The sequence below is a fragment of the Poecilia mexicana genome, unplaced genomic scaffold, assembly GCF_051168715.1.
Source record: "Poecilia mexicana isolate PSO_F unplaced genomic scaffold, ASM5116871v1 scaffold_22, whole genome shotgun sequence".
NCBI classification, from domain to species: Eukaryota; Metazoa; Chordata; class Actinopteri; order Cyprinodontiformes; family Poeciliidae; genus Poecilia; species Poecilia mexicana.
This window is the reverse complement of record NW_028263391.1, coordinates 4,622,665-4,633,690: the sequence shown is the minus strand read 5'-3', so window position 1 is coordinate 4,633,690 and position 11,026 is coordinate 4,622,665. Positions and strand designations below refer to the sequence as shown.

At 38.9% G+C, this 11,026-nt stretch overlaps 1 protein-coding gene across 1 annotated transcript; it reads right to left on the bottom strand.

Annotated features, from left to right (window-relative positions):
- Positions 1 to 9,033: 9,033 nt before the first annotated feature.
- On the bottom strand, positions 9,034 to 10,788 carry LOC106918957 (G protein-coupled receptor 151). Its single transcript, XM_014989064.2, has one exon. The coding sequence runs from the start codon at positions 10,658 to 10,660 to the stop codon at positions 9,524 to 9,526; it is 1,137 nt and encodes a 378-aa protein (XP_014844550.2). The 5' UTR covers positions 10,661 to 10,788; the 3' UTR covers positions 9,034 to 9,523.
- Positions 10,789 to 11,026: the final 238 nt, after the last annotated feature.

Sequence of the window (11,026 nt, the reverse complement as noted above, 5' to 3'; positions counted from 1 at the left end):
CGAGAGGAACGTCAATTAAAACACGCTCCAATGGGAACGTTGAGTAGTCGACGTGAAGGCGGGGCTTGATTTATCCGCGCCCTAACTGTGACCTTACAGTGCTGTGCGCCTGTATGGTGGCAGAATTATATTGAGTTGCGATTTCTGGTAAAAAATCTGTCTAATCCCACTTCTTCATTCAGACTAAAATTAAATTGAGAACGAGAGAGAAAGCGAGAGAGAGAAACACACATACACAGAGAGAGAGCGAGAGAGAGCGAGAGAAAGAGAGAGAGATAGAGAGAGGCAGAGAGAGAGAGAGAGAGAGAGAGAGAGAGAGAAATTATTTATCTAATATTTAAATTACAATATGAAGCACATCCTTAATTCTGTCAGTCCAAAATTATTGTTGTTGTTGTTGTTGTTGTTGTTGTTTTCATGCAAAACAACATGTCCCGTTAATTAAACAAATTGAGTTGTGCTTTGTCAGCAAGTTACATGCTATTAAGTTGACTAGTAATTGTAATGAGTTTTTCCAACTTCTTATAAGTGAGTGTGTGTGAACTGCACATTACAGATTATGCTGTAGTTCCAAAGCAGGCCACTAGGAGTCAGGATGACACAAGGTTAAAAAAAAATTATAATTAGAGAAAGAGAAAACTTAGTCTTAAGATTATGGTAATTTGTTTAATGTATATGTACATACAAAACAATAATAAAAAAAGTCTACAAAACATGTAAAAAAAAATGCATTCCCGTGTGTACATAATTGTTTTATAAAAACACACATTAAGCCTTTTAATGTTGAAAACTTATTTCTACAAAATGATGACAATTAAATAAAAATCAAATAAGTGATTCAAAAATATTCACTCCCTTCAAGTCAGTATTACTCCATTTATTTGTTGAAAATGAAAGCAGGAACCATGTTTGAATGAGGAATGAATGAGGGAATAAGCATGGGTAAATCATAGAGCGAGGTGAATATGTATCTAACCAACAGGTGGCGCCACTTGCAAATAAATCCTCATCCGAATCGGCTTTAACCAAGGATTTCTTCTGAACTAAAATGAGTGAAATGCATTAAGTGGAGCCTCTGCCACCCCGCTGCGTGTTAAAAACATGACGGAGATTAGAGGACGGATTAGCGTCATACCAGGATGTTGCTCATTATCGTGTTATCTTTGGATTAAATATGTCTAAGCCAAAAAGTGTTTGTTGCCCGATAGATTTTCTGCTACATCCATTGATCGTTTCCCTAAAGCAGATTCAGCAAACGAGGATAAACAAACTACGTTGTCCTCGCTTGTTATTGTTGCAGTCAAAGCATCACCAGTTTCACACATTGGAATCGGTTTTTCTCCTCCTGGGGAATCCCCACGGCCTGTGAAGCGCTTTCATTTCGTCCCGTATGGCTCTTAGAATGGCTTTGTGAAGTCTAGCAATCATAAATGTAATTTTCCCAGCGTGTCAGTGGAAGCTGCCCCCCTCCCCTCCCTTTAAATTAGGAGTTACTGAAATAAGTGATAATAAGCTGTGAACAAAACATGAAATAAACAAGTAAATGGGCAGACTGACCTTGCAAACAGTGTTGCCTTAATTCTTCACTATTTAGAGAAGCAAATATCTTAAATTTGAAGCTCTATTTTTGCTTATATATATATATATATATATATATATATATATATATATATATATATATATATATATATATATATATATATATATATATATATGGAAACAATTGCTTCTGTTGCTTCTGCCCAAATAGTATTAGAACATTACATCCCAAATAGTATTAGAACATTACAACATAACACAAAATATTGGTTTTTTTGTTTTAAACGCTAGCAGTTAGATCTTGTTGAACATTTTTGTTGTTTTTTTTCAGAGAAACCATGAAACTGCGGTGGGTTTAGTGAGTATTATTGCACAGGAGAACGCACGTATAAGTTGTCACGAGGTTTGATCAAATTGCAGAGTGGAGTTGGGAATGAACATGATGAAAGTTTTTTGAAACAAATCCTCAGTTCAACAGAAGAATTGACGAGACAAGTTGGAAACATTGAAGAAGAAAAAGAAATGGCGGAGTTTATATGTTGTAAGGAGGGAGTGGAAATGACAAAAGAGCCAGAAGAGCTAATTACAGGTAAGTGGATGCAGTTGGAAAAGGAGCAGGTATGAGCAAACGAGGAAATGATTAACAGCTGGGACAGGGAGCGGGATGGTAGGTTAAGGAGAGGTGCAAAACCAAACCAAAAACCAAAGAGGGGCAAAAAAAGAAAACAAAAATCTGAACCGCAAACAGAAATAGATATTAATCTAGTGAAACTAATCCAAAACACAAGAAATAAACTAAAATGGCAATATAGAACAAAACGAACATAAATAACTGATCAAAAGAGAAAACTATTGAAGCTAAACGTCCAAACACCAAATTATCACACTGGGAGAAACTCCTACTGGTCAACTCCAATCTTTACAAGCAAAAGTGCTTCTTAAAATTATCACAGTTTCTTAAAAGTCAAAATTGCAGACATTACATTTTGTCAAATGCAATAATCAAAATCATCAGGCAGACACACATCGAATATGTTGGTCAGTGTTCCAGTTGTTATAAATCAAAAGCAGCTCTAAGCAGGTGGGTTTTCAGCCTTGATTTACAGGAAGTCGACGTTTCAGCAGTTTTGCAGTTTTCTGGAATTTTGTTCCAGATTAGCAGAGCTTGAAAACTGAATGCTGCTTCTTCATGTTTGGCTCTGGTTCTGGAAAAGTTGGCAACAGCATGGACGTGTCTTCCAAAAGCAATTTTTAAAGATGTATTTTGTTCCTATAAATAAAACTTTGCAGCCAAAATCTTAAGAGTTGTGCATAAGACTAAAACAAACAAACAAAAAAAATAAAACAAAAACCAAAAAAAAGTCATCATCCACAGATGCACGTCGGACAAGGGTCCCTGTCCTCTCCCCGTGTATTTCTACACGCTGGACGTAGGTGGCGCTGTTCGCCTGCTCAGCCACAGGGTCCATCGCTGTCTGGCAGCATTCATTCTGAACAAGTGAAGTGTAAATAGAAAAACAGGTCAGAGCCGACAGATTTGGCTTCCCATGAGAAACAGGTAACAAGAGGAAGAGAATGTAACACAGCTGCAGTGAATTCGGCTGCAGAGGGAAACACTTGTGTGTATTTTTAGTAAGGTTTGATCAAAATTCAAGCGGAAAACTGTTTGTGGTTCTTATTTCTTATTCGATACAGTCTAAAAATAATAATAATGAAACGTGCTTTTCATGAAAGCCGACTTCCTTTTGTGCAGCAGCTCCACATGCAACCCAGATCTGGACGTCTTTTAAGTCCTTTTTTTTTTTTTTTTTTTTTTTTTGACTTGGACCTTTTTTAAGTTGTTGCAGGACAGAGGACACACAGAGCCCAACAAAGCAACGGCGAGAGCCTGAGGCAGCATCACCAATGCACCATGGTTGAGTGACGAGGGAAAAAAATAAAAGAAAGAAAAAACACACCAAGTGCTGCTTTACAGAAAGAGAAGGATCCCATTCTTTTCAATGGCTTCAACCTTAAAACTCCAGCTTCTTTGGCATGACATGGAACATTTAAAACAGTTTTTAATCCCTGCTTTTAACAGTGACTAATCTCTCTGAGGTTACCGGCTCTCTTAGAAGCTGGTAGTTATTGATTTTTGAGGGGGGTCGGATTCAGGGATGCGTAAATATACAAGACAGACTGGGGACTGCAACATACATAACCCGAAGGAGTGGAACATCACTCTGTGTTGCAAAGAATCAGCCCCCCGAAGCACAAATCTTTGTGACAGTATGTTTTCTTTTTTGGTTTTTCTTGCACCAGTAGATATTGTTTTGCTTTCAGATGAAACAGGGCTGGTTTCCATCACTGGAAAACTTAAAGAAGATTCATCTGAAGTCTGAAATCTGAATAAATGAGTTGGATTAAACCAATACAGGAAACGTGGGAGCATCTCAAATTGTTAAGCAGTTATTCGTTTAAAAATAATAATAATAATAACCAGTTTTCTACAACAACTTACATAAGTATTCAAAATGCTTTCCAAAGTTGTTTTTGCCAGTTTATTCATGGCTTTTAGTTGTTCCAATCAAGCTTATATGTCTGTCAATGTAACACACCTGGTTGGACAAAGCTAAAGTTGGTTTCCGATTCCACCAGGTACAATTACAAGGAGTAATTGTACCTGGTGATGGCTGTTGGAAGGAAAGATCTTCTGCAGCGGTCTGTACTGCACTGAATCCAGTACCGAAGAAAGAAAACTCACCATAAGTCATCAGCAACTTTAAACCTGTAGCCCCGACATTCCACAACTTGAAGGTCCTGGAGGGACTCCTGTTTTCCCACCTGAATTAGCATTCAAGGATCTAGCAAGTCTATCTGCAGTTTGCTTATTGCCGTGGAACTGGAGTTGATGGTGGCATCATACACCTGCTTCAGCAAACCCTCTGTCACAAGACTGTCTTGGGAAGGCAGAGTGTCTTCAGTCAGAGGTTTCTTCAGATTCAGTGCAACATTCAGGAAAATGTAAAATCCACTAAAAATACTAGCCCTGCAGCGATGCCCAGGATTCTAAACTTGTGAGTTTACTGAAAATAAATCTTAACCTGTCGTTCACAACTTTCAATTTAACATGATCTGGAAAGCAGAAAAAGATAAATACTTTTTGATCGTAGGGTCTCTTATTGGTTTTAGAGTGAACTTACGCTCTGCTTACAAAGCTATTTAAGGCTTGTTTTTTTTATGGATTAAGTCAGAAGCTGCTGAATGTGCTTTTATCCTGGAAGCTGTTGGAATCAGCTGCCAGATGTGCCTTGCTTCCTTTTAAGGTTGTCAGAGAAACATTTAGGTCAGCATTTATACATGTGTTTCTGCCTCCCAGACATGATTTATTATTCTACACTCTCATTACCATGCAGTTTATTTGATTTATTTAATTTTAGTATGTTTTTATTTTAGCATTTTAATGATTTTGATACAAACCAAAAACAAATTAAAAAGAAAAAGAAAATGTGGGCGGGGCCAGTCTGGGGTGAACAGGTTTTTCAAAGGTTTTGGTTGGTTTGACAAAATGCAACTGAAAATGTAACAAATGATGCAATTTTGGTCCCCAATCAAATCGAGTTTACTGGACTATCAAGTGTGAAACACACAAAGTCTCATCTCAACAATGAACATATTTAAAGGCACAGAGGAGCTCAGATGTCCACTGATGTAATTTAATAGGAAAGACTTTTTCTTATGACTCTTAACCAGTTAACATATTAATAGCATCTACTGGTTTCCGCTCTGAGCTGCTGTAAGATTTGGAGATCTTTTTGCCACCCAGAAGGAGCCCGTTTCCTTCCATCGGAGTGTTTACCAGCGAAGCAGCGGCTGCCTGTGACTCCCACTCCCCTGCAGATTTGACATTTTAGTCCACCCTGGTGAAAAGAAAGGTTACCGGTTCAAGAGAGGGGGGGAGAAAAAAAAAAGCTCTGCAGCATGATTTCACTTCTGCACATATAATTAATTCATTGAGAATGGACCCTTTCTCCAAATGTCTGCCCTGCGGTCACTCATTTCTTTTACACTATTATCCGCTCTATTTTTAGAGTTTTCATCAAAGAGGAGGATATTGCATTGCATAACAGACTTTTCCTCACACAGTAAATGTGTTCATAGGAGACATATTAAATTAATACCTGTGATTCTGGCTGTAACTATCACAGGTGCTGCACATAATTAGCAGTTTTAATATTGGATCTTTTTCTCCATATTGTGTCATTGAGGTTAATTGGTTAGCTTTTTATTTTTTAACAAAAACAAAATTTCACACTCCTGCTGATGCTCTGAGTTCACCTTGAAGACTGCCGAGTCTGAACACAAATGAAAAGATAAGAGCGGACCTATCCAGTCTAATTCTATGCTTTGTGCTCTTAGCGACGTTATCATTTATTATTTATTTTATAGTTAGAATACCAAATTGCACTTTGATTTGTTAAGGTTTATTTTACATATTTGACCAAGGTAGTCATTCTGTTATTTTTGTCAGTTTCACTTTCGTTATTATTTATTTTGCACTCACTAAACAAATTAAAGTTGTGTTGTTTTGTTTGACCAATCTTGTGAGGCTATTGGTGTGTTGTAGTGTGCTGTTCTGATGCAGAGGTAGTAAAGGAATTTGTAATTCAGTACATTTATGTCTGTGTTTTAAAACAATAAACATTTTAAATCAATTCAGAACCGTTTTTCTGTGTTGGGTCGGTATCAGCCGATACTAAACCTCATATCAATATCAGTATCGGTATCAGAAGTGGGGGAAAAAAAGTGAATCGGTGCACAATGTAGAAATATTCAAAGCAAATTGATACTTTTTGCACAGTACTTTATCTCAAGCTAAAAAAAGCATCTGTAGTAACACATATGCACAAATTCATAATTTCCATTCAACAGAAAAAAGCAAGCCCAAAATTTTGTCAAAAATGTTACCTAAACTACAGTGTCAAAAATCCTTCCTTGCATCACTAACATGCCTGAACCCTGTTAGAATACCCAGTGACATTCACTGCTGGACCTAATTATAGCCAGGAGTCCAGGAAAATCCTGACGTGTGTTTGGATGCTCATATGTTTGTGTGTCAGAGGAGCCAGAAGAGATCGCCTCTAATTGGATCCTGGAGGTGGATTGTGAACTGGAGCAGGGAGGCCCGGTCGCTTTGAGACGACCTCCCGCCGCTGCACGGCGTGGCGTGGAGACGACCTTTCACCCTGACAGTCCGTCTTTGACCAAGGAAACAAGCAAATGAGGAAATGAAGTATTCTTGATATGAAAAGTCTGTTTAAGATCATATTAACCCCAGAATATTTATAGCTATATTTGGTCAGCTTATTTTTTTTACCTATATATATTTATTTCACATTCGCACAGAGTGATGAAATGATTTAGGAAGTTAACACAAAACACCATATCAGCTGTACTGAGGAGATTTTTCAAAAGATGCGTATGCATCTACAAGATTTCCCTTAAAGGAGTGAAGCTCATCCATTTTGTTTGCCACAGATCTCAAGTTTTCCATCATGATTGATGGTACATGGTTTAATCTTCATCTTCTTTCTCTCCGCTTTGCTTTTGGTCTAAATTCACATACAAGCTCTCTAAAGCATATATTTGGGGTTGTATTTATGTTTTTTTTTTGTTTTTTTTTTGAAATACTCACTACCTGCTTCCATTTGGAAAGAGCCGTCTTGGTTATACGTCAACAAATGTTCAGAAACAACAAAAAATAAATAAATAAAACTCAAAGATTTTTCCAGCTCCACAGCATCTAAAACCAGAATGGAAAATGTTTCCAAAAAGCATTGTTTCAACAAAAGAAAAACAAAACAAAAAAAAGTAATAAATTGTAAGAGTTGTAGTGGAGCTACAAGCTAACTCCAGCAAACTATTCTGTTGTGAAATTTTAGACTGTCATAATATATGTCAAATTATTTGGTTGCTCTCATATAGTAGCCAAAGAATAATGTTAACATAGCTTGTTAGCAATGGATTCTACAAAGACACATTTACTGTTTCAGTTGCTTTAAAATGCTAAAGTTAGCTAAAACAAGTAGCATATGTCTCATTAGCTGTTAGCTTCCACCTCAGAAAATGTAACGGTTCCAAAAAAACCTGAAGTAAAAAGACATTTTGCTACAAAAGGCAAGCAAAGTATTGCTGATAATACCTAGACAGGTTTTTTATTTCAAAGAAATCTTGACCTTTTATTGAGATATATAAATTCATAAAGCTAAATGCTATAAATATCCACACTGCTTAAAAGTTAGAAATTTAGAGTTTAAACCCCACCCTAAAAATTTTTAAAATGGTAATAAAAATTGAAGCAAACAATATTCACAATCTACAAAACAAACAAGTAAATATAACTTATTAGTAGTAAAATTTGTTTTATGATTAAAATTATAGTAACCAAATAAGAATAAGGAAAACGTCTGTGAAAAAATGAATTTTTCATCGATTCAAACTGGGCCAAAAAAAAAAAATGCATCAACAATAATAAAGAGACAACGGGAAACTTACACATGTTCAGTGAATCTAGGTAAATGATGGTTTCACTAAAACAACATTTATGACATGACCCAAATTGCCCCGGTGGATTAGCTGTGAATCTAATATGGGAAAAGGGATCTCTGTCTGAACTGTGCATGTAATCGCTGAGCATTCTTCATTAAACTGAGAGATTTGATCCATGTCCAACTGCATTTTATCTCTGATTAAAGTCATGTTCAATAGCCATTAAAAAGAAAAACAACGACCGTCCTGATAAGTAAGAGTGTTTTAATGCTCACGTGTCACACAAAGAGAATCACAACTTGATTGCCGGAGTTTCCATATATACAGTTGTATTTTTACAAAAAATAAAAAATAACAATAAACAAATGTCCTATAGACAGTGCATCAAAGTTGTAAACAAGAAGATATATTCAAAATAAAAGTAAGTAGCAACAGAGCCGGTCCAAGACTTCATTGGGAGTTAGACATAATTTGATCCATATATTATATAATTGAAATATTTATAGTTATTATTTACAACTAGACAGTCAGATCATTCACGCAATGTATTATATTGATTGACATTGACAAAGGACTGCATGACGCTTGAATTACATTCACTTCACATAAAGTGAAAAAACGAAAATATGTTAAGCAGAAAAGTAAAGTCAAACTTTAGAGTTACATCCTAAAATGTACATTGTAATAATAAAAAAAGATTTAGATTATTAATCTCTCCTGATTGATATTTAACATTATGATTTACATGTAAAATTTAGAATTTTACAATTTATTAATTCAAATTGTGCTACAAAAATTATTATATTAACAATTGTCAAGTTATTAGAAAGTAAATAAATAAATAAATAAATAAATAGGTAACGCATATAAATAAGCATATGCACAGTAAATAACTTTTATATATATTCAACATTTGTGTACTTACAGTTTTTCATGTACCAAAATTCTAATGTAAAAGATTTTGCTTAAAAGTTTGATTTGTATTTTCAACTAAAATTATCAGTTATTTTGATCCATTAGTATTAATCAAGACATAAGACTTTTTTTTTAAAGAAATCCAATGTTAAAAAATGTAATAATAAAAACAAATGAACAGAAAGTTTTGCTATGCATTTTTGAAGACTACACTAATTAACAAACAACATTTTAAACATTGTCCCAAATGTAAACGTGCAAAACAAAACCTTACTCTAAAACTTTTGTGACAATTCTACTGCTTTCTAGTTCCCCTGCTGGCGTGGAGGCCCATAACCAGCTGCTTAGTTTGCGATGCCTTGGGCCGGCTCTGTATAACACCAAACCATGATAGTGTACAAGTTTATATTACATCTAATCATGCTCACGATACCGAACAGGCCACCTTTAGCAAAGGTCTGAGTGGGTGGACGTACTATAAAGCAGCCAACAACAAACTGAAAATCTCCTGCTAAAAAGCAAACAAACAATAAAAAGTTCATTACAGCATCTTCTCCTCTTTCTCCCACGGAACTGGATCGTGTTCGTCCTCCACGTGCGTGTTCCGGCGCCCCGTCCAGAAGTGCTCCACGTCGGGGAACGTCGCCTCCTTCGTCTGTGAAACGGCGTTGCCCACCGCGTTCGCCGCGACCTCCGCCCCGTTCCCCTCGGTCTGCGGGCACTTCACCTCGGGTGCGCGCTTGTCGCTCCTGCACGTCGCGACGAACCAGATCGCGACCAGTCCTTGGCGCACGTCGTCGTACATGGTCATCAGGACGACCGGGGACAGGGCGCTGCACGCGTAAAGGAGGACCTGCGCGAACATCATCAGCCCCGCCGGGGGTCTGTTGTAGCCCAGTCTGATCCACGTGAACGTCCCCCACTCGGGCAGCAGCATGAGCCCCACGGCGCCGCTCAGGCACAGCAGAACCAGCACCACCTTGCTCTGATGTCGCGGGCTCGGCGCGTGGTTCACGGCGGTGTACAGAGTTTTGGTGTAGTACGCGATCGTGAAGATGACTGGCGCCACGAACGCCACGCTCGGGTAGATCTTGTAGAACAAACTCATGAAGTCAGACGCGCACACAGGCATCTCGGAGACGCAGACGAAGTCATCGCCGCGCGGCAACAAGGCGGCGAAGAGCATCTGCGGGATGGGGAACATCATGGACACCGTCCAGATGAACGCCAGCGCTCCGTGGATCCACGTGGGGCTGTAGAGGGACTGCGACGCGGCGGCGCGCGGCAGCAGCGTGTGCTTGGCTTTGGTGGTGGCGACCAGGATGAAAGTTTTCGCGACCACGCACGAATGCTGGAACCAGTCTGTGGTGCGGCACGCGAAGCTCCCCAAGGTCCAGGTCTGTCTGTAGTAGGTGACCGCGCGCACGGGCGCGCACAGCAACAGGATGGCCAGGTCCGTGGAGGCCAGCGAGGCGAGGAGGGCTTTCACCTCAGAGCCCCTGCCGCTCCTGAAGTCGCGGATGAAGATCAGCAACACCAGCAGGTTGCACACCGCGCCGGACACGCAGATCCCGATCAGGAGGACGGGCATGGCGGTCCGGGTGTCCTCTCCCCGGAGGAGCTGGACTCCTCCGACGAAATCGAAAAAGGAGACATTAGTCGGTCGATCAATATCCATCTCCTCCTGCTTCGAATTTCTCGAAAAAGTTATCCACCCCAAAAAAAGATTCAAATTAATAATTTTTTTTTTTTTAAGTTCAAAATTCTTTCCAAAAGCAAAGCGGAGGAGCTGCAGTAGTGCTGACACGCAGCAAGTGGGAGGGAAGACTGGTAGGTATGGGCTATTTCAAGTCCTGCCATTTAGCATCGTCAAGCGCTCACGTCACTTTATCAGTGGGACTCCAGGCTACAGCACGCGTAAAGGCGAGCGCAGCGTGCCGCGGTTTACACTCCAGCCTCAGAGGAATCGCTGCTCTATCTCTCTCTCTCACACACACACACACACACACACACACACACCTTCCGCATTCATCACGTTGCAAAC

Coding starts and splice junctions, on each gene's coding strand:
- LOC106918957 (XM_014989064.2), bottom strand. CDS start 10,660: ATGGATATTGATCGACCGACTAATGTCTCCTTTTTCGATTTCGTCGGA.